This window comes from Arvicola amphibius, chromosome 2, assembly GCF_903992535.2.
Source record: "Arvicola amphibius chromosome 2, mArvAmp1.2, whole genome shotgun sequence".
NCBI classification, from domain to species: domain Eukaryota; kingdom Metazoa; phylum Chordata; class Mammalia; order Rodentia; family Cricetidae; genus Arvicola; species Arvicola amphibius.
Window position 1 is genome coordinate 6444425 of NC_052048.2, and position 24766 is coordinate 6469190.

The following is a 24766-nucleotide window of genomic DNA, read 5'->3' on the forward strand; positions in this document are numbered from 1 at the left end:
TGGAATGGACCCATACAACCTTTGGTTTAGCCAGTAAGGGGCTTAAAAGTCTGAACTACCCTCCAGGTCCTTGAACTGTGGCTCCTGTACTAATACCCTAGAGGATCCAGAATAGTGTAAATAGAAATAAAACTTGGTACAGTAATAATAGTAATGATAATAGTAATAATAATAATAATAATAATAATAATAATAATACCTGTGTGCCTGGAGATTTGGCTCAGTGAGTTTCTTGCAAAGGACCCCAGTTTGGCTACCAGCATCCCCACTGGGTGGTCCATAACATTCTGCAACTTCAGCTCCATGCAATGTGGTACCCTCTACTGACATTGCCACACACATATGTGCACACACACACACACATGCACACACACCCCATGGGGGGGGAGAGTGAGAGAGACACATACATACACATAATAAACTAAATAAAATTAAACTAAATATTAAAAAGGAAGCCCATTAAAATAATGGATGTGGGACTTTTATTATGTTTTTAAAGTATTTCTATATAAACTTTAGGTACGTAAATGTGTTTGAAAATTTAACCAACTTTGAATATTTCATAATTAATTAAGCATCTTCCAAGGGTCTATACCAGGTATACCCCTGTTACACAAATTGAGATTGTGTTCTCTTCCACATGGGATGTAACATTGTTTTTGCTGCTGTTACTGTTTTCCAAAGATTGATTAGCACATCTTTCCTCTTGGGATGGTTTGCTTCCTGGATGTTGACAGTTATGAGCTTTAAGACCAGAGGCTCCATGTGGGAAGTGGGCTGATGATAACAGGTTCTAACAGAAGTGAATAAGAGCACAGGAAGGGGCTTTGCAGCTTATAACACTGGTAGGGAAAAGGGCCAAGGCTCTGGAGACTGCGATCCACACAGTGGTACCAGATTCACCTGCAGTACTGGGAGGTCGCTCCATTTTGGCAGTGAGGAGAGAGAGTGCCTAGGAGCTACAAATCAGCAACTAAGCTAAACAGCTCTATAATGATTCAAACAGATGTAAAGGGTTATGAGTATTTTATATATAAAGCCCATTAAACACAGGCTTTATAACCTCAAAATACTTCCCCAAATAGTTACATAACACGGCTTTATCGATTTACTTCTCGGAAACCAGCTGTCTCTGTGACGAAATTGAATTAGAAAATTCTCCTAATTTCCTTTGAAGAAGGGAGAAATCGGTCAAAAGAGCACAGATTTATGTTTTTATCTACTTTCTAATATGCTGGTTGTAAAAGGAAGGGAAGAGAAAACAAAGTGGGAGAATAATTGCTTCTGATGAATGTATTGGGGGCAAGCGCGATTTTAAAACAGTTTAGTGTTCCTTGTTGGTCTTCTGTTTCTGTTGCTTTGTCGGTGGTCAGGGCTGGCTCAGGGCCACAGACATGAAGCTTCAGAACATGCAGCTATAATCCTGGTCCCCCTTGGAAAGGCATTTCTAATAGAAATTAATACAAATCCCTAAGAACATTTATGTAGGACTTAATGTTCCAACCACTTATGCATTTGGTTATATATATATATATATATATATATATATATATATATATATATATATATATATATATATATATACACATCCACATGTATATATGTGTGTGTGTGTGTGTGTGTGTGTGTGTATCCTTGTATTTTTAGAATCCTACAAGTGTGAGGATTCACACATGAGAAAAATGCATTTTGTATAAGTTCTAAAAGTGTAATAAACAATTGGATTTGGATCTAGGTTTTGGACAAATTAGTTATAAAGAATTCATTAGAAGTAATTCAAAACAATGAAATGTCGGTATTTTTGTTTTTTAAAGATCTTTTTATTCATGATGATATTTCTTTAACTATTAAAATTCCTCAGCAGTTCATGCTGTCTTAAAATGTTATGTCTTTTAATGTCTGGAGTACAAACCTCTGTTCTCCCTTGATGCATCACTGTGTTGGGTATAGTAAAAGACAGAGGTGGCACATTTAAAGAATCAATTCCCATGTGAAGATTAAAAATCTGTACCAAGGTACCTGGTACAAAAGCCCCTTAGCTGAAGCCCCTGAGCACTGAGCCAGAGACCTCAAACCTTCTCCTTTCTGGGGACAAGAGAAGGGGAAAAGGCGCTGAAGCCTGAGATTGCTGAGATGCAAGAGGTCACTTGAAGACCCTGAAATGTTAGAAGGATAGGTTTTACAGTTTGTATAACTGGCATTCTGTAGTCCCCAAAGTGCCATTTGCTCAGTGTGTATTATAAACATGGAACAATTCTTAGCTCTAAATCCTCTTGAAACACCTCAGTAGAACAGAGAAAACAGACTTTATCAGGAGTTGCTCATTGTTGATCTCAGCTATTAACAGTTCATACTATTTCCTCTCCTCCTTTTCTGTCTGTAGTATTTGTGAGCATAATAGAGTTGACATGCTGTTATATAACCTCAGGGAGGAATGTCTTCTAAATGGTAGGGATACTTGGATCACCCATGAGGAGAACTTTAAGAGAAACGATTTCTGAAAAAAAAAATGATGTCTGATGCCTTTATTTCAACTCTATAAATCAGAACAGTGATGTAACACAATGCAGATTCCCTGGTGTGTGTGTGTGTGTGTGTGTGTGTGTGTGTGTGTGTGTGTGTGTGCGTGCGTTCCATCTTTCCCCGGGGTTCTCTGCCTTACACAATTTGATTCTCATGAAAGTCTCCCAAACTACAGCACATCAGTTAACTGTCATAACTGCCACTAAGCATTAAGCAGCCAGTCACAGTGGCTCGCCAGACACTGGAGCCTGTTGCCCCTGAGGACCCACACATGCGTGTATGTGAGCCCTGAATGCGAGGCCTTCATGGAATTGACTGGAGTTTTGTGAAGTTGCTGGTATATAATTATGCTTCCCCCCCCTCCGTTGTTACCTAATGATAGCGATCTGCTTATAACTAAATGTCCCTAAGGTCTAGCAAAATTACCTAAACCAGAAGAGACTATTAATAACATCTGAAAAGGAATTGTTGAGACTTCTGAGCTCATTTCAGATATTACATTTTGCTTTGTTTCAAGATCATAGTTCATCAACATTTAAATCAGTTTTCATTATAGTTGTTTCTCTGAACGGTAAACTGTCCATCCTCTAATATGATCATTTTTAGCTCTGAGTTCAGTGGGTCAGCCTGCTCCTCATTTGATGATCTTTAGACTGTGTGCCTGCCTGTTTGGTAAGAGTTTCTCTGTAGAGTCAGGAGTGACGACACTTTGTACGTGTAGGCAGAGTTACAGAAGCTAATGTCCCTGGTGCGGAGGTGGAATAGAGCTGATCACTGGCTCTGCAATGTCTTAGAGTTGGTTTTTGTAAACCTGTGATGCTCTATGAACTCCAGTGAGCGTGTATGTGTGTGGGAATCCGGTCCTTCTTTGACAGTGTGGACAGGCCATGCTTCATTTCTTCCCATGAGCCTCCCTGTGCAGTGGTCAAGCAACCATCACAGAGCTTTCTGGCCATCACTTTAAGGAATGGCCATGGGTTGCCAAGAACACATTACAGGTTTATTAAATGATGATCAAGTCTCTTAATTCCTTTAAAACACTTTTTAAATCTTTTGGGGATTTGCATGTAGAGGCTAATAGGAGAAACTGACATGACTATTAACATCAATTGTTGCTGCTCTGTTTCCTTTAGCCTCTTGGTTGAAGTATAATTAATCACTTTAGAAGATGACACACATCTCCCAGATATAACCACCAACTGAGGCCAAAGGGGCCATCACTTGTAAGGCAAAACCGAGTATGAAACACCACCCACATTTGTTGAAGAAGGCTATTAGTTGGTTCCCGGCTGCTCAGCAGCCCAGACCCGAAATAATCACACAGAAACTGTATTAATGAAATCACTGATTGGCCCATTAGCTCTAGCTTCTTATTGGCTAACTCTTACATCTTAATTTAACCCATTTCTAGTAATCTGTGTATCGCCACATGGCTGTGGCTTAAGGGCTAAAGTTCTGGTGTCTGTCTCCAGCAGGAGCTACATGGCTTCTCCCTGACTCCACCTCCTTTCTCCCAGCATTCACTTTAGTTTTTCCCACCTACCTAAGTTCTGCCCTGCTATAGGTCCAACGCAGTTTCTTTATTTATTAATGCTATTCACAGCATACAGAGGGAAATCCCACACCACACATTTCATTGCCTCATGGTCTAAGTGATCCAGCAGATATTATTGGGAAGTCCCACACCACACCTTTCATTGCCTCGTGGTCTAGGTGATCCAGCAGATATTATTGGCTACAGTCTGCTTCTCTTCTCGCCTCACACAGGAAAATGTGCAGACTTTCTGTGAGAGACTTCTCATCTGTGGTTGTAGGGAAAGGGAAATTCTCAGCTGACATTTTTGGAAGTAAATTATTGAAATTATGTTTTGTTCAGTGCTTTTCTAGAACATTTTAGAAGAGGAGAGGTTATACTGAGAGAAATTCAAAGTATCAAAGTTCAAATAAAGTGTAAAAGGAAAGGATTAGAATATTAAAAGAGAAGGAAAATATAAGCAAATAGGTCTAAAAATTGTACCTAAAACTGAGGGCGTTTTCTGCAAATGACACTGGGTGTCCTTATTCCAGCTCAGTTGGCCTCCCATGGAGCTTTAGTTCTGAATTAGGGGTGAAAGCCTCCTCCAGGGAGATGTATTCGATTGCTGAAACTCAGACAGGGGTGTTACAAAGCTAGAGACCAAGGACAGTGACAAACATCCTACAGAAGACAGTAACCCAAACCAAAGAACTGCCAACCAAAATAGTTCTACAGATGAACACGATCAAGCGATGTGTCTAGTTTATCACAGTAGGAAGATGGCAGCTGCAAGGTCTTTATTTTACCTAGTATCTTTCTGACATTATACTCTACACTGTGGGTGTGTCTGTGGTTTCGTGTGTGTGTGTGTGTGTGTGTGCATGCAAGTGTGGAAGTTAGACACTGGATATCCACATCAATCACTTTCCATCCTATTTTTTGAGAATGAGTCTTTCAGTGAACCTGGAAGTTCATAGTTTCAATTTGACTAACCAGCCCGCAAGCCCCAGAGATCCTCCTGCCTCCATCTCCCCAGCCCAGGGGCTCTGGATGAGCGTGGATGCTGAGGATCAAGACTCAGTTCCTTATGCTTTTACAGCAAGCACTTTGCCCACTGAGCCATCGTCCCAGACCCGTACTCTTGCTGTGTCTATCACACCCTTCTCTTTATGTAGGAAAATTCTGTCCATTATAGAATCCAGCTTTAGGAGGACCATGGGAAGGTAGAAAACAGAAGCCAAATGAGAAAGGAGTGCATTGGGGCTGAGGTAAAGGATTCAGAGTTTGTGTGTCCTACAGCCACATCTAAGGGCATCCTTGCCATGGTTAAAGCAAGCCTACCCCAAACATCTGGGACTCTGCGCGCAGTTTTTTTTTTTTTTTTTTGATTTTTTGAGACAGGGTTTCTCTGTGGCTTTGGAGCCTGTCCTGGAACTAGCTCTTGTAGACCAGGCTGGCCTCGAACTCACAGAGATCCGCCTGCCTCTGCCTCCCGAGTGCTGGGATTAAAGGCGTGCGCCACCAACGCCCGGCTTCTCTGCATGCAGTTTTAATGTAAAAATTTACTCCTGAGAAGGGGTTTCCATCCTGAGTGATTCATAAGGTAGTTGAGTTGATATGATTCATGAATTTTTAGTGTCCATGTATAATAACCATTGATTAATGGAGGACATACTGCTCAAATAATTATGGATGGATTGATGGTGGCCCATTTTTTAAGAAATATTTTTCATGTGTATGAATATTCATATGTCCACTGAAGTCAAAAAAGGATGTCCCCTGCAACTGAAAGTTAGAAGTTGTCATGAACTGCCATTTGGATTCTAGGAATTAAACCCAGGTCCTCTACAAGAGCAGCCAGTGCTCTTAACCTTTGAGCCATCTCTCCACTCTGATGTTAGATTATGACTATGTTTATATAATCTTAACAATTTCCAGTCAATCAATATAAAATGACAAGGGCCTGATTTCCAATAAGTAATATAGATAAAAATTTAAGGAAGTGGGAATTTGAGGCCACCATGACATGGCCACACTGGATCCACGTTCGCCATTGACAAGTAGAGAGGCCAAAGAAGAACTTGAGTTCTAAAACCCTAATTACTTTTCCAGTTGAAATGTTGCTCCTTCCTCCCAGTACGGATCTAGTTCTGTGAGGTAAAAGACAAGGAAGAAGATAAGACCAGTAAGCAGCGTAGGGAACTGGGACCCAGTCTTGTAGCTCTAAAATTTGTCGGAAAGAAGTAGGAGACTGAAGAGCAGAGAAAAGGAAGTGGCCAAGTGGCTTCTGAAGGAAGCCTTCCTCTTTCTTGGATGAAGTAGTGATGTAAAATCACATTTGATTTTTCTTAGTCATTTGATGTTTTCAAAGCATGAAAATCCTAGGTGCTGTTTGATTTTTGTCAAGTTGACACAAGCTGGGATCAACGGGAAGAGGGACCCTCACCAAGTCTGGCAGGGGCGGGGGGGGGGGGCATTTTCTTGGACACTGATTGCAGCGGAAGGGTCCAGCCAAGAGTGGGTGGTGCCACCCCTGGGCAGGCAACTTGGTGTGTGTAAGAAAACAGGCTGAGCAAGCCATGGAGAGCAAGCCATTAAGCAGTGCTCCTCCATGGCTCCTGCTTTGGTTCCTGCCTCCAGGATTCGGCTTTGAATTCCTGCCGATTTCCCTCGGTGATGGACTGTGACCCGGGAAGTGAAATAAACTCCTTTCCTTCCCATGTTGGTTTCCATTATTGTTCTATTACAGCAACAGAAAACAAAACTAAGACAGCATACAACTGTGCAAAGGAGCATGTTCTCAAAGATAGGTTTACCGGAAGCTATAATCTGAAATATATTTTAATTTTGTTGTCTTATGGTATTTGCATAGAATGGTCCTGGGGTTCCCGATGATGGTTCTGCCAGCTGATCTGCAGCTGTAGATTCGGGCTGCATTCTTTGCTTCATCTAATCCATTTCTTTACCTTCTTGTAGGATTGGCTAACTAGGATAATGAGTAATCAATGCCTCCATGCCTCTGCTCCTCAGGCCCTAGCTGTTAAATGAGATTGTACCTCTCATATGAGCCTAAGTAGCTTCTGCTGAATGCAGCACGGCTGTGTTAGATGTTTGCTTGATTTTACTTGTTTCATATTCTCAGGCAAAGAAAATAATCCAGTAGCTTATTAAAAGTCCTCTTTGGCAGTAGGTTCCTAAAATTTCTCTCTGGAGATTCAGAATCTTATCTCTATATCATTCTTGTACCAGGTAGGACGTTTAGGTTGTTGTGATTTAAAACACTCAGATCAAAATCAACTTAGGGGAATGAAGGGTTTTTTTTTTTTTTTTTTTTTTTTTTTTGGTTACATTTCCAGGTTACAGTTCATCAGGGAAGGAACCCAAGCATAAATGTAAAGAAGAGACCATGGATAAATGCTGCTTGCTGGCTTACTTGCAGGCTCATGCGTTGCTAGCTTTTTTATATATCCCGGGTCCAATCGCCTAGGGAATGGTGCCACCTACAGTGGGCTAAGTTTCTGTATCAATGAACAATCGAGAGACTCCCCCACAGACATGCCACACATGGGCCAATTGTATAAAGAAAATTACTCAACTTCTTTTAGAATATGTCAAGTTGACAATTGATGTTACTAGGAGAGAGAGAGACCTTAATTTCTCAACAAATAGTCTAAATATCATATCAACATTATGAAATATTTTATGTGATACAACATAGACAATAGAGAATCACCAAAAGTTACTAAATTTAGTCAACTGGCCTGCATAACTTTTGCCAGAATATGAAATATCAGGCATGTGTATGACTTCACTCTCTTGAATTTACATGAGCTTTTGTGTGATTATGTCACATAAATATAAAGTGAGGTCAGAGTTCCAGCATATACAAGAAGTTTGGCTCTTAAACTTTAGGATAAAAGTGAGTGTGTATGTTAAGAAAGCGTGACATCACAAAGCTTTCACTAGGTTTTACTAGAATTATCTGAGCCTCATGCAATAAATTATTCGTTACTTGATAGTATCATTGGTGATAGACAGGGCATGGTGGCACACATCTCTGATCCCAACACTTGAGAGGGAGAGGCAAGAGGATCAGGACAACAAACAAACAAACAAATCATTGTGGTATCGAAGATCAGACAAGCGATTTGGAGTATCTATAATGAGATCTGCGAATGTAAATAACTCTTCCAGGAGTTGAAATGTGTTTGCTTCAGCTTACATGGCTGTTTATATTTAAATGTTCATAAAACATTCATCATTTGGAACTATTCAAAAAGTAAATAAAATCCTGGGGACTATCACTTTATGTATAAAAGAAATAATTACAAAGTCACAAGGATTGTAAAAGTTTCACTGTGGCAACCTCATCCGACTGTCGGCTGAGAGGCACAGAGGAAAGCACTCTCCTCCCTGCTTGATGGTGGACTGGGGAGAAACGTTTCCCTGACCTTGGAATTTACCTAGAGTCTTTTATATGTGAATTATTGGTTTATATCATAAGAATAGAGGTTGACCATGCTAAGCAGTTCAATTAATTGTTTTTTTTTCTAAATAAGATACTACAAGTGAAACACAAGATAGATAATGTTGTGCCTTCCATGATTATGGCCAAACCCATAACTCTGAGAATGCACACAACAAACAAAGAGGTCAAGCCCATCTTCCAGTTAAGTGTTGCAGAATTTTCATTTAGTCAAATAAACAATAATGAATAGAAAAATTGGAGTGTTCTGCAAGTTTCCTGTTATTCACGAGTAACGGGCCTTGCTTTGTGATCTCAGCAGCAGTAAATTATTAAAATGGACCAAATTGTGAGATATAATATAACGAAAGAAAATTATTACGCAGTTCCCAGCATCCAGGATCATACATGTGAGTTCCCATTAAATATACCAATAGTCTGTCACACGGTGGAGGAGAGTCTAAAGGGCAAATTTGAATGACATTTCTATCAAATTGGAACTGTCAACCCGTCACATGTCCTTGGGGCCCTGCACTTTCTGCCTTTCAGACATGTGCCCTGCCTTGAAGGACACACCGAGAGATCCAGTGCATCTTCAGCCTCCATAAGCAACCGAGCCGCCCATCAGCATGCACCTGTAAAGCTCAGACATGTGGCATTTCACCGTGTCATGGTCCCCCGTGCCCTCCAGTTCCTCAGTCCTGCCATCCCTCCTCCAGGTCCACACCCACCCTCTCCTGTCTGTGTGCTCCCAATCTCCCACTCCGGATGTGGGGATGCACCTGCCTTATCCTCCCATCAGCTTACTACACCTATACCGTCAGGGGCAGTCACTGCCTTTAACTTCCCAAAGCTTTCCCAAGAACATTCTACAAGGGTTGTTGGTCCTCTCCTCGGGATGCCACTGAAGCCCCGGCTTTCACACAGAGGGCAGACGCAAGTGCACCATGGGGTAGGGAGAGGAGCATGTGGGACATTTACAGCTACACAGTAAGTAGCCTTAATAATCTACCAGGCTGTCAGGATCCTAGGCCTAACTGATGGAGAAGGTACAGATTCTTATCCCAGAACTCCTCACTCTGCCCCCTGCACCAGGCCAATCTTTGTAGCGCTGGGTTTTTATGCACACAACTGTTTCTAATTTTATTAGTATATATCCCTGAAGAGTGAAGCGGCGGGGCTGTGTCCCGCCACCCGGCCGCCGGCTAGCTTTACACCCGAAATAATTACACGGAAACTGTATTCTTTTAAAACACTGCCTGGCCCATAGTTTCAGCCTCTTATTGGCTAATTCTCATATCTTGCTTTAACCCATATTTAGTAATTTATATAGCACCACGAGGTGTGGCTTACCAGGAGAGATCTTAACCTGCGTCCATCTCGGAGAGGAGCAGCATGGAGACTCACTATGGAGACTGCCTGAAGCATCTCCCCAACTCTACTTCCTTGTTCCCACAATTCTGTTCTGTCTACTCCACCTACCTAATTTTCTGTCTCTTAAAGGGCCAAGGCAGTTTTCTTTATTAATTAACCAATGAAAGAAACATAGACAGATAACTCTCCTCCATCATTTCCCAACCAAACTTCAAAGAATGTAGTCATACTACACATTTTAAATTGCCTACCCTTCCATTGAGGAAGTTTTTTGAAACCTAATATAACGTTTTTTAAACTGCCTCTTTTATAAATCAATAGCTGCCAACCTTTCGAGTACAATAGAATTACTGGAAAATACTCATTCAAGCACATGTTGTTGGACCCCACATCCAAGTATCTGTAACAGTTGGCCCTGCGGCCAGTTCTCAGGCTCCACAGGCAGTGCTGGCCTGTGGACTGCCCTTCAGAACCGCTCATCGTGGAACGGACACACACATGACTTCAGGGTTTCTGCCAACTGAGCTTCTGACTGAACAGCTCAATCGAGAGTTCCACATTAAGTAGAAGACCTTTGTACCTTTTGAGGTGTAAAAATAATTTTATCCAAGTCATACACACTATCAGTGAGGGAACTATCTTTTATTGCTACTTACCAAGAGTTTATTAATGAATAGAAATTCATATAATAGCCATTAACTTACTATATTTCTCTGATGGCACCAGATGGCCATTTTGAATTACCTCATTGGTTTAAACAAAAATTACAACAAAATGTGCTTTTCTTTGCAGTGCAAATCAGATCTAAAGAAAGTGGTTATAAGAATCCTTTTATCTAGTTTGTCCTCTGGTTTCTTAAATGCGCAGAATCTATAACTTTATCATAAGACCCCTTCAACATACAAGCTTGCACAACACGCTTTCTTGTCTTGTGTTATTGTGATTTTCCCTATAAAGCGATTAGTTTTAGTAGCTTGTATATACATATATGTGTGCATATATATGTATGTATGTGTGTATGTATGTATATGTAATATACATGGTCAAATTCTACTGTCCCTGAAAATCTAAAAGTTCCAGTTATAGCTATATGTGAAGCTTTTGCCTTTAGTTTATTTTTTAAGAGGTATAAATGGCTAATTGTAGTGAGAAATGCTTCCAGAATTTGCTCATATATAAGCATACATGTATATTTGCATGTATAATTATGTATGCATATAGTGAATAGTTAAATTTTTGAGATTAGCATATGCCTACCTGCTCTCTATTTACCCTTTTTGATTAAAGGTATTTTCATTTCAAATAAAGTTTCTGCTTATATATTTCACATATACTCTTAGCTCATGAAATAATATTTAAAAGGAATTAAACATTTATTCTATAGTAAAATTTCAGCAGTCCTGAATCTGATATAAACAACTGTTAGAATATTCTAATTTTAGAACAAAGGAATAAAATAATTTGTAATGATGAGCAAGCAATCCATTGTTGCCTTTTCTGATTCTCATAATGCAATAGAAACAGCAGAACTGTATCCAGAAATGCTATCGGAGCTAGTAGAGAAGGGTATAAAATTGAGCTACACTCTTCAAGCATAAAATAATTAATGTCACTAACTGTACCAAACTGGTCTCATACAGATGTTCATGTCAAGGGATATTTTGAGCATTCTTCTGGATTTTATGTTATGAATGTGGTGATGTTTGTTTGGGTGTTTAAGTAATAGAGAATTATAATGTTAATCACGTTTATTTTCATTTGTAGATAAAAATTTAAAATTATTTCTGTGAAACATGGGGGAATAATTATTTTCTTAGAAAACTGTATTATTAGTTTTTTTTTCCAATTGAGAGAGCAGTTCTATTCAAAGCCACACACACAGAGATGGTTCAGGTGCTGCATCTACACCAGAGATCTAAAAACAAAAACAAAACAGAAAAAGCTGACCAGCAGCATAATCTTCTATGAACTGTGTATAAATGTGTCTCAATGAAAGGGCATGTTGCCAGAGAATAGCTTCCTAAGAGCAGTTCGCCCAGGCTACATCACGCGAGAGCTTTCTGTGGGCAGTAGCGAGTACGTGCACTTGCTGCTGCACACCAGGGCTCCGTAACGTGCCGTTATGTCAGCAGCAAACCAAACACTGCAATGGTGAGGGTAAATGTTGAGATCCCGGATGGGAAACGGCAGGCTGTGGGGTGGTTTGTCTCGATGTCTCTGCTTAGCCTTTCCTCGTCACAGCTCATGTTCTAATGATCCTTGCAGGATGAAGTGGCCCAGCCACTGAACCTATCAGCTAAACCCAAGACCTCTGATGGCAAATCACCCACATCACCCACCTCTCCCCACATGCCAGCTCTGAGAATAAACAGTGGGGCGGGCCCCCTCAAAGCCTCTGCCCCAGCAGCGTTAGCTAGTCCTTCAGCGAGAGTTAGCACAATAGGTAAGTTCTCTTTCTCTTGTTCTTGTTGACTGTCCATTTATGGCAACTGAATGAAATCATCTAAGATGGCGTGTCACACGTAGGCTGTGTACGGCGTGAGCAAATGAGGGAGATGTAATTTGAGTTACTACCATCAGATCTGTTTAAACATGCATATGGAATTTCTGCTCAAATTTCTACGCCCCTGACAAGCTAAAAGTACTAGTTATTGTTATGTGTGAAACTTCGCCTTTTAGTTTATTTTTCTGAAAGAGGCATAAATGTCTAATTGTAGTGAAATGTGGATCCAGGATTTTGCTCCCGAGTTTCTTTCCTTTTCTCTCACTGAGATATTTTTTCCCTATTGTTGTGATGTGTAAAATGTATAAAGAGGGATCCATTTTATTCGGGTCAACTGTCAACCACAGAATATGAAATTTGTTCTCTTCCACTCTGACTGAAAACTCCAAGTGCACACAAACAGGACTGTGAAGAGCAGCACCTTTGGTTTGCCTGTAACTACAGTTTCTGATGAGTTAACCAACACTATTATTATTTTTATTTTTCACGCATGAGTTAAAACACACTCAATTCAGCACATATTCCTTGATACAGTCACTCCTTCTCTCTGATTAGGAAGCCTCCAGCACAGATTAGCCCCGGTGTAGAACACGATTACTTTGGGAGGTGTTAGACTCTAGTTCATAAATGCTGAAGGCTACTCCAGAGCACAGCTGTATAACTGTAGTCAAAGAGATGAGTGTTAGATGCCTGGGAAGGACCAAGATCGGCTAAGTGACAAACAGCGCTGCTCAAACTAACCTTTGAAGAGCTGATGTATTCATAGGCATTCTAGGCTGTAAGAAAAGAAGAGAAGCTCAGGAAAATAAGTGTCTATGAAATGCAGGAACTTGCCTAGAAAGCTGAATAACATGGCAGAAAGTGGCGAGAGAGAAAATGGGAATAGTGGCTGGGATGCAATGGAACACTCTCATTTGTGATTTTGACTTTCCCTTCCCAGAGCGATGTGATCGGAACTTTAAGTATTGATGAATGAACGACAGTGTCTAGTGAAAGCGCTGTTGTCATGTGTGGTAGTCGTGTGTTCCGTGAGGCCATGAAAGGAGGTCTGACAAAGCCATCTCGACAGAGTGCAGATGGAGGAGCAGGAGTTTCAATTAGCATGAACAAGAAGAAAGCAGGGCAGAATTGGAAGGAAGACATAAAACTGAAACTTATGTTTATGTGCTGACTTCCAAAAGCAAGGAAGCATTTATTTACACGTGCTCAGGAGGAAACAGTGAAACTATTTGATATGCCAAAGCTAGAGAGATTATTACTTGCCTAGAGCATTTCACCAGAAACCAGTGTGTAAGAACCATAGAGGATACCAACTGGATTAGCTAACAGTTGTAGAAAAACCAACCCCAAGCCTGCCCTTCACTGTATACTTGCTCAGCTTATAAGGGGAAACTCAGCTAATTATTGCTGCCTTAGGATATTTCAAACGATTGTAAGCGAAGATGCTGGCCAGAGCATCAGACCCCTTTGGTCCACACTGGAGGCAGACAACTCATTTGCCTCGCTGGTAGCTGGAAACCTCCATTCTTAATCATGGAAACCCTCCCCGTAGCTGCTTATAACAACATGGCAGGATAACTTCCCAGGGAGATCAGAAAGCCGGGGTGCTTGTGGCCTGTTCACCAAATCCATACCAAATCTCTTTTACTGAAACCCCACCCTACAAAAAGGGAATTAGTCTCCAACTTCTGACGGGAAAAACTTCAAAAATTATTTGAGTGTATTTTAATTCTACCACACATTTTTCTAGGTAGAAAACTTCTAGAAAAGACTGTTCAAAAGTAATAAAGAATAAATGCCATGTATATAAGTAGTATGGAATAGTTTTCAGTCAGTGCAGTAACTATCAGAAGCACAAGGAAGTCACACTGGAGAAAAAAAGCCTATATATGTAAACATTGTGGGAAAACCATCAGTTAGTAATTAAAGCTCCTGGTAAAAGCATGAAAAATCTCACACAGAAAAGAAATCCTATTTATGCAAGATGTTTGGGGTAGTTTTCATTTCTTCCAGTCAACTTTGAGCTCATAAAAGAACTTACATGGCAGGGAAACAGTTTCACATGGAGGTTATTTGGTGGTGGCTCATTCTACAGAGGAACTGAGGAACACAAAGCAGAAAGACCTTGGGCTTTAGCTGGTGTTCACAGATAGGTAGACTCTGAAAACCAAGGGGAGTGATTCCACCAGATTCCCCACTGCAGCAGTTTGGAGAAGGGGACAGTCCAGTGAAGGGTACCATTCAGTTGGCAAGGTGGACTTGCCTTGTAAATGTGGGGTTGAGAAGTAACTGGCTGAGCTGAGTAGAAACAGGGTTTAAAATGGAGATGGCTAGGTAGGTAGGTAGGTAGGAGGCAAACAGGCAGGCAGGCAGATAGATAGATAGAAAGATAGATAGATAGATAGATAGATAGATAGATAGATAGATAGATAGATAGATAGATAGATAGATGATGGACAGACAGACAGACAGATAGACAGACAGACAAATATTCCTCTCTGAAGAAGAGGAGGAGAAAGCAGAGAGATGCATAGCCCTCAGAGTGAGGCGGTAGTGTTTATAGCAGAGAGGACTGCTGGAAGGACCGGCCTGAGGAAAAGGAGAAGCTAGGTCTTTGGTCTGAGACAGAAGGAAATAGAAAATTCGTCCAGATTCAGAGAAATTAAAAACTAGACATAGAAAAAAAAACATATTTTCAAATTTTTTAATTTAATTTTTACAAACCACAACTCCAGATGATTTGTTAGTAAGAATTCAGCGTGGGGCAGGGCCATTCCGACGAGAACAGTGGAAACTGAAGGCTGGAACCTGCACGCACACCTCACCACTGTGGCCCGTCTGCTCAGTCCTAGAGGACAGAAGACTAGGTTTACTTCTGTGTGCGGAGCATGTAAGAAAATATTTGACTTGGCAAAAGGGTTCTCTTCCTTTAAAAAATGGAGTTCATAAATAACACAGTGTTGACATCTGGCTGACTTTAAAATATGACTCAAACTCTGCTTTCTAATAGAATTATTATACACATACATATATATATAAATTTATAGATAAACATATATAACCATATATGCATGTGTGTAGATAGTTTTACTTCAGCATCCCCAAAGATTAAGTCTAACCAAGTATTTTATAAAGGCGAGGGTGTATTTAAAGATACTTATCCTATGGATTTCTCTGTTACTGTAAGAAAACATCTTCTTCTCCCACCCTGTAGAGGCCTCTCTCTGTATCTACAGCCCTCATATTTTCCAAGGGTTTGAGGCCACTACAATTTACTTTTCTCTTTTCAACAAATGTAGATGTTGAAAGCTGAAACTATAATGAGAAATAATGTAGTTGGATAAAAGCCGGGAGGATTAATGGTGTTGTAAAGGTCACCCTGAAAGAAAAATTAATGTGGTAGGCCATTAATAAACCATAGAAAACTGGGTACCAAAAGATAACTTTGAGTTATCCTTAATGACACTCAGCTTTTTGCTCCATATCTATTAGCTACACATACAGAAAGTGACTTTTTGAGGCTGGTGGCCACTATGCTCTAATGAGTATGTTCTATAAGAACGCTCTTGATTGGCAGACACGTGTTCACAGAAAACAGCGCTTCAGCACAAACAGCCCAAGAGAACACTGGATCATTTGAGACTCTGGGCAGACGTCAATGTGTCTGCACAGGCCCTTTCTGCCCATGTTTGACTACGTTTATCTACATAAACATTCTTCCAAGTATTATTTTATCCATTTCCTCATTGTGTCTGTTCTAAAAATGTAGGCCCTTAGCTAGAGCAGACACGCAAGCTATGTGGTCCAGTATTCCTACATTGTAGGGAACTGAGGGAGGTAGCTGCCTGCGCAGGCATCCAGAGTAAATTCCTTGGGGACATAAACAGTCATATGGCTCTAATGTCATTTGTGTTTTAGTGACAGGAAGCCAATCCTGGATCTCCCAGATGCAGAGCCTGTGCTTCATGACTGGGGATCACTCCGAGGCCCCCTTATTTTATTTTAATAAAATATATGTGTGGTAACTGTCTTAGTCAGGGCTTCCGTTGCTGTGAGGAGACACTGTGAGCACAGCCATCGTACAAGGAAAACACGTCACGGGGGGGAGGGGCTTGCTCACAGTTCAGAGGTTATCACCACGGAGAGAAGCACGGCTGCGTACAGGCAGAAATGGTGCTAGAGGAGCTAAGAGACCTACATCTCTACTCACAGGCAACAGGAAGTGGTCTGTCTCACTGGGTGTGGCTTGAGCATATATGAGACCCCAAAGTCCACCTCCACAGCGACACACTTCCTCCAACAAGGCCACACCTCCTAAAAGTGCCAGTCCCTGGGGGAGGGGGGGCATCTTGTTTCAAACCACCACAGTAACCTAGCAATTAATTTGTCTGTACTTACCTCCTTAGGGAGCCCAGCAGTTTGTCTGTCCTTACCTCCATAGGGCAGCAGCTGAGGTCCCTGACTGGAAATTCTTTCTGGCTGCATGTTACCTCTCTGGCTAGATAAGTTGTCTTACTGGCTTATCTTTCCTCTCGCCCATAAAAGTGAATGTTAAATACCTTCTGTGTGGGCCAATGCATGGCTGAGCACGTAAGGGTGCTGATTGCTAAGCCTGACACCTGAGTTCAAATTCTAGGATGTACATGATGGAATGAGAGACCTGACTTACACAAATTGTCATCTGACCTCTACACACACACACACACACACACACGAAAGAAAGAAAGAAAGAAAGAAAGAAAGAAAGAAAGAAAGAAAGAAAGAAAGAAAGAGAAAGAAAGGGAAAAAAGAAAGAAAACAAAGGAAGGGAAAGAGAAAAAGAAGAGGAAATAAGAAAGAAAAAGAAAGAGAAAAAGAAGAAAAGAAGATACCTAAAACATATTTACAAAACAAATTTTCAAACCGTGGGAAGCAGCAGAAGCAGCATGTACCGGGGCTTATGAGCTCGGATAACTTGGTTTCATGTTAGAACACGATACTCTCACCTTAAAAACCCTCACAGGCCATGAAAACTCAAACCACTTAGGTTGTCCTTGATAGGCACAGACTGACCTAATCAATGTAAAAGGAATTATGTTCAAGAGCATTGATTGCATTATCAACATAGCCCAGGCTGGCCTCAGACCTTGGACCACCACCTTCCAGCCTCCCTCCTATGTCCTGGGATTACAGCCATGACACGCTATGCCTGGATACGACTTTACATTTTTAATGAGGAAAAACACGACACAAAGCATTCGCTGAGACAAACCGCTCACTGAGATCAGCCACTAAGTGGGAATATTGTAATTCGCAGAAAGCCGCTGCTTCACCAGGGAGTGAACAGTGTCACTCTGCCACATGTGGAAATAATTCACATCTGCACGGCACGTCATAGTTTACACACTGTTGTCATGTGTATGATTTAATTCTGACTGCCTCAGATGCAGAAATGCGTGCTGTTGGTTCGGGTGCTGGTATTCAATAACTGCACACAAGGACGGAAAACTTTGTTGAAAAATCATGAGAAACTCCAGCTTCAGAACTAGAATGTTTTGAAGGATCATTGAGATGGTTCAGTGGGTAACAAGGATTTCCCTATGAGCCCAGAGACCTGAGCTGAAGGCCTGGGACCCACATGGTGAAAGGGGAGAAATGACTACCATAGGTTAACTTCATATCCCACCCATGTGCCGTGAGAGTCAAACATGTATGTGTGTATAGACAGTCACATATACATATACACACACACTAAACAAACTTCATCTGAGTAAATCAAAATGTTTACTTACTTACTATATATAGTAAGAAAGAATTTGCCTTGTCTTGGTATCACCCGCTAGCTCCGTGAACTTTTGACAGTTCTGTGCCATGCAGTGAAGCTTCCCATTGAAGTGAACTTGGAATCACGTAAAGGCAGGCAGTCACAGAAATATGTGCACATTCCTTCAAAACGGAACAAAAAGTCACACTAAAAATACATGCACTTGGGGGTGGAGGGATGGCACAGTGGTTAAGAGCATTTGCTGCTCTTGCAGAGGACCAGATTCCTGTTCCTAGCACCCACGTCAGAGGACACACGCAAGCCTGTAAGTGCAGCTCCAGGGAAGCCAACGCCCTCTTCCGTCCTCTGAGGACATGTGCTCATGTACGTGCACATGACCAGGCACACATGTGCACACACACACATACACACATGTGCATGCATGCGCACACACAGACACACAGAGAGACTCAGAGAGAGAGACAGAGACAGAGAGAGAGAGAGACAGAGAGAGAGAGAGAGAGAGACAGAGAGAGAGAGAGAGAGAGGAGAGAGAAAAGTAGAGGAGAATATTCTGAAATGCCCTGAGTCAGTCATGAACTGACAAGCCAAGATGACATGTCAGGAAAGCACAGACCTGGGTGACAAGGAACGCATTCACGAGGCATCAAAGGAGTAGATAAGAAGGCTGCACATGACTTGCCCGGAGCATGTCTGGTCTATGTCAGAGAGGTCCTCACAGACAGAATAATGCCTGAATAAATTCCCATACACAGCAGAGAGGGAGAGAACTCAGCAAATGAGGGACTTATGAGACAGGAACCAGGAAAGTCTTGGGACTGGGTGACCTCCCTTTGAAACTCCTGTAGGAACTACCGAGAGACAGACACAGGGAGCATGGAACAGTCAAATATCTGACAACCGAAGAAGCTTTTAGGCCCCGTTAAAGCTCTTGTCACTTACCGCAGAATGATGATTTGGGGGAGACATTAAAGGCTTTGGAATGTTATCGTGTGTCCAGGCACGGCTGAAGGCTGGCATTATCACTGGGAGAGTCTCAAGGCACAGACCCATAGCCAAGGCTGGGAAGACAGTTACTTCAGTATGACCTACAGTTACAAGCCGTGACAGATCATCAGGTCATGGAATGCTGCTTTAAGCACAAGGATACCATGAGATGGGTTTTTAAACAGAGGCTTTTACATCCAAATAGTTCGTCTGGAAGCAGAGTAAAGGCAGACTGGGAACAGAACTACGAAGATAACAAAACAGTAAAGACAGGATTAGCCTAACTGAAAGACGGGGTGACTTCAGCAAAAACAAGGACCATGGGGTGGGGGAAGCAAATGTAAGAGCTGAGGAATGAGTGGCCAACAATGAGACTTGACTGTCTGTTATCCAAGTAAGGGAAAGAATCTAATCTTAGATAGCATCCAAGTGACAGGGTAGGCAACTGGAAAGTTTGTGGGATACAGGAAGGACAGCCTGGGGCAGGAGGGGATAATGAGTTCTGGGATACACAGACTGCCTTTTGGGCCTCATAGGGCACGCAGGTAGAGGAGCCTAGTGGGAAGATACCTGAGCACTAACTAGGGTATGCAGCTGACAATAGTTGCTTGTATTTGTTTTTCTATATGTACGTGTATATGGATACGGGATAAGAATAGAGATGGTGGGTTGGGGAATTAGTTCCTGACTTGTAGGCATGAAGAGCGTATTCAGTCCCTGGAGCCCACTTAACCAGCTTAGCCTTGCACCGTGCTACACTGGAAGACCAGGTCTCAAACTTTAAGGTAGATGATCCCTGAAGTTGAGTTCTGGCTTTCACATGCATGTTCACCTAGGCATATTCATGTACACATACACAAAGAAACACACACACTTACACACCAGACAGAGAGAGACAGAGACAGAGACAAAGACAGAAAGACAGGCAGAGAAGCGGGGAGAGAGAGGGTGACAGACAGAGACAGAAGGGAGGGGGGAAATTTTCATAGTATTTTTAGCAGTACAGGTAAAACACCAAGGCATGTGAAAAAATTCAAACAAATGGGAGTTAAAGTTTTAGACTCAACTTTGTTTTGCATTAGTTATCTCATTCAAAATAGTAACTAGAAGTCATGCTGTCTGTAGCCTTCCAACTTTTCCCCCTGGAGTTTGTTAAACTACTTACTATACATACGTAGATCCTGGCTATAGATGTAATTGCTGCCTAAGTTTGTAGACAAAGAAGAAACAAAAAACAATAAACAAAACAAACAACAACCCAAAGCAGATGACCACTTATCAAATGGCCGTTTTGGGTGTGTCGTTTTGATCTCTTAGCAGACAGGCTTGCATTTAATTGAACTTCTGTTAACTTGTTTAGTACTAGGGATCAAACCCAGGGCCCTGTGCGCCAGGCAAGCCCTCTTCTCCTGAATAATAGTCCACGCCCACACACGGATGTCCGTGCCAACCCTGAAATGCCATACCTTCACAGTTTTCACTATCATGACCACCGCAAGAGTGCCAAGCTGATTCAGAGAGGCCACATGGAAAAGTGGTTATGGGGGTGTAGTGCCTCCTCACGGGCCACGTGCCCGCCCCTCCCTCCCCCGCGCGCGGCTCCACTTAGCCTCTCATCAGCGCTGTGTCTGTTTCACAGCTGAGAACAATGGAAGGCAGGGAGAAGGTTTCAGTTTGTCAACTATCACACCTCCCATACATAGAAACCCAGCTCCATCGGAATCCAGTCTGCTGATTCCACTTCCTTCGCCAGGCCTTTTTGTAAACAGACTGACGGTGAACGCTGTCACGGGACAGTTGTTACGTCGGCAGACTGCCTTTACTCAGCCGATCTTGACACCGTTTGCTAATGTTGTATCATCTCATTTAAACAGTGAAGCAGTTGAGAGGAAAGTAAGACAACTTGAGGGGTTGCTGCATGACCAAGCTAAGGATTTTAGGTCACAATTGGTTTCCTTAGTGACTGGGAAGCTGAACCAAAATTTAAGGAGCAGCTGAAGACACTTTCTGAGGCAAAAGTATGGAGGCGAAGAGGAAATGGCGGCAGGATGAGGAGCACACATTCCGACTGTGTGAAGTGAGGAGAGTCCACACTGTCAGGGTGTCCAGGAGGGCCAATCTGCAGCCAAGGGGAAGTACTTTGAAATCCAGCAACTCAGAGAACATGGGAAGCAGCTGAGACGTGCTAGTTCCAGGCAGCCAGTGAGGAGAGAACGGAAGAGGGTCATGCAGTAGCCTCGGAAAGCTGGGTTTTGGAAGGGAGAAAGCCTAAAGAATGAAGTTTGAGGAGAAACTTTACTTGCTTATTTGAAGGGAGGAGATAACCTCACATGCTTTGAGCTGGGTTAGGAGAAAGATGGTTTAAAAATAAGAAACTTAAATGGGGAGCAAGAAAAATCTAGAACTTGAGTCTAGGGCATCTCTGATGACTAGAAAGAAGGCTACCATTTTCAATGAAACAGGGATGGAAATGTAGCTAGAAGGATAGGAGGGGCGTGAGGGCAAAAAGCTTGGCATCATAGCCAACCATTCTTTCTAGAGTCTGAGATAAGGACATGGGTTGATATGGGGAGCCAGCAGGGGAAGAAAGACATTAGCTGGATGTGATAAGATGAAATCACATAGACCCAGTGAACACAGCCATGCTGTGGTTGAACTCTGTAAATGGCTTTAAGATTTAGCGGAGCAGATACCAATTTTAGAACCTAACACAGCATTACCACGGAAACACAAGGGTCTCTAAACGCAATGTTTATTTTAGAGCCAGCACCTATTTGAGCCTGAACCCATGCTCCGCAGAGTCAAAGTGGCCTCTGTCACAGACAGTTCTCAGTTAATCACCTCCATCATCCCTTACATCCCCCTTGAATCCGTATTAACTGTTTTCCTACACAGTCCTATCTTGGCCGTCTGTAAAAAGCTGAAAGAACTCATGGTTTTATTCAACACCATGTGCTAAACCGTCTCAAATATATTTGTGTTCTGGAGAAGCTAAACAGACCATAGAGAGACTAAATAGAGTATAAAAGACACACATTGCCAGGTTGAGCAGAGACAGGGGTCAGGGGCCAGGACAAGCAGGCTGGTCCTCTCAGGATCTGCCTAAACAAACACGCCCAAGCTTATCACAGAAGGGCTGGATTCCCACCCAGAGTTACAGAATACATTGGGGAATAACATACTGAGAGGGCTCTTCAGGATGCCGAGGGCCGTGGCACAATAAACAGGTCCATCCTCGGCAACAGATAATCACTTTATATAGTCCTCGGATTACACAGTTGTTCCCAGTTCAGACTGAGTATTTGAAGCAGCGTTTCATTGTTTGGATCAATACCAGTGATTTCTGAAAAGCAAAGTTATCACTCTCAAGATCCCCGCTTGGCATGACCTCATCTGAAACACACAAGGACCTGAGAAGATGCTGGGCCCAGGACTTGTCTGTGATGAGGAAAGCCAGAGACCACTGAGGAGCCATCCTCCCTCTGCCGAACTCCCATCCGTCTCTCGGTAGAATTTTTGAGCAGCAAGGAACTATTTGATGTGTTTTGGCAATCAGCGGGTCAGACAGAAGAGCTAAGCAATGAGGGTGTGTGTAATCTGACATGATTAGACAAGGCTCTTTAGTACCAGAACATTCATAATGACACAAAGAAAGAGTATTAATAACACTTTCGTAGCACGGCAGCTAGCCATTTTATATTTCCTTTCTTTAATCTTAGTGTTTTTCAACAAATCGTGGGATTTAATAGCGTGTTTTGGCAGATTAGAGGATTTATGGCCCAGATGTTTTTTGTTCTAAAAATGGATTAGGGTGTAAAGTTTGCTGGAATTCGTGGAACATGTTGAGGCAAGCCGGTCATTTTCTGTGTGATTAGTGCCTGCCTTCTGTCTCATACTCCTCCATCTGTCACAGCTCGCCAATGGATCTGCTTAGATTTAGCCTCATGTCACAAACAAGTCCCTTTTCTGGGCAATTTCATATTACACATCCATCCCATGCCATTTTATGCCCCAGTTAAAAGATAGAGAGAGAGCAACAGAATAATAGCCATCCTTTAAATATTTGCAAATGCGCTGTTTTTCCCCTCTCAGTGCTCTACCCTAAAATAATGCAACTCTGCATAGGAATGAGAAGCAAATAAATAAAGGGCAACAGTTGAGTTGAAATCAGTTTAGAATCCCTTAGTTTCCTTTCTCACTATCCTTCAAAACTATTTCCGCGGGCTCTCTCTAAGCCTAAAGTGGGGAGTTTCAGATTGCAGCTGCTCACTTGACTGTCACTTAGAGTGAGTTCAGAAAGACTAGAGTTAGCAGTACCCACGATGTCTTACCAGTTGCAGGCTCCCAGTGACATTCTGTGCTTGAAGTCTAGGCTCATGGTTCTTAGAAATTTAGATGCACAGCAAACCACTGCCACTTGTGGTTCATCTCCACAGCAAGTGAATTTACGAGCGGTGGAGGGGGTGGTGTTTCTTCCGGTCAGCTAATAAAGATTTATTCTATCTGTCTGTTGCAGACCTGATGGGTACTAGCCACAAACTCTGACCTGACTCTTCCGATATCTGAGAGACTTGGTAGTCATGGTGATTCCCAGGGCAGAGATCTATGGTAGAATGCACATGACCTCTGCATGGGGGTAAAATAAAGCCATATATTCAAGCTTTGGAAGACTCAATGCTTCATGGTGAAGAGCATGTACTATTCTTGCAGAGGACCCCAGTTTGGTTCCCAGTAGCCATGTTAAGTGGTTCATAGACATGTGTGACTCCAGCTGCGGGGAGTCTGAGAATCTCTTCTGGCCTCTGTGGACACTGCACTCACATAAATATGCACACATACAAACACACAGAGACACACGCACACACAAGTACATGCTTGCAAATTCAAAACAAATTCAATCACTCAGGTATTGACCTAAAAACCTAGGTAAAATTTTATTTTAAATTTGTATTTAGAAGTAACTAAACATGGTATAAGCCTATATTTTTATCCTATGGTTATTTGGCAGTGTTTTCAGATATGACTGTATGAATCAGTCACCCCCAGTTGCGTGATCATTCATTTATTACAGATAAGTTCCATGAAGACACCAGGTTCTGCCAGATCCTAGCCACTACCCCACGCCCCCAAAGAAGTAACGGCCATGGTCAAAGTCAGCCTGTCCCTCTCCCGTGCATTTTGTACATCTGTTGTGTCTCATCCCCAGGTTATTTAAATGACCATGATGCTGTCACCAAGGCAATCCAAGAAGCTCGCCAGATGAAGGAGCAACTCAGGCGGGAGCAGCAGGCGCTGGACGGGAAGGTGGCCGTAGTGAATAGCATAGGTCTCAACAACTGCCGGACAGAAAAGGTTAGTGCAGGGAGCGCCTTCCTCTCCTGGAGTGCTGTGAGCACAAGGATGCTCTCCCAGAGTGCTGTGAGCACAGGGATGCTCTCCTGGAGTGCTGTGAACACAGGGATGCTCTCCCGGAGTGCTGTGAGCACAGGGATGCTCTCCCGGAGTGCTGTGAGCACAGGGATGCTCTCTTTGACCCATCCTTTTCCTGACTGTCTTGCCTTCCTCTCCCGGAGTGCTGTGAGCACAGGGATGCTCTCCTGGAGTGCTGTGAACACAGGGATGCTCTCCCGGAGT

General features: G+C 42.4%; 1 protein-coding gene across 9 annotated transcripts in view; it reads left to right on the plus strand.

The window, feature by feature from the left end:
- Sox5 (SRY-box transcription factor 5) overlaps nucleotides 1-24766 on the plus strand; it is a 385023-nt gene that overhangs the window by 328178 nt on the left and 32079 nt on the right. For 8 of the 9 annotated variants that reach the window (XM_038318752.1, XM_038318747.1, XM_038318750.1 and 5 more), the window contains 2 exons: nucleotides 12144-12321; nucleotides 24339-24484. The exons of the other annotated variant lie outside the window; for it this stretch is intronic. In XM_038318752.1, the coding sequence (XP_038174680.1) occupies nucleotides 12144-12321; nucleotides 24339-24484 (324 nt within the window). The remainder of the gene's footprint in view (nucleotides 1-12143; nucleotides 12322-24338; nucleotides 24485-24766) is intronic. 9 annotated transcript variants of the gene reach the window in all.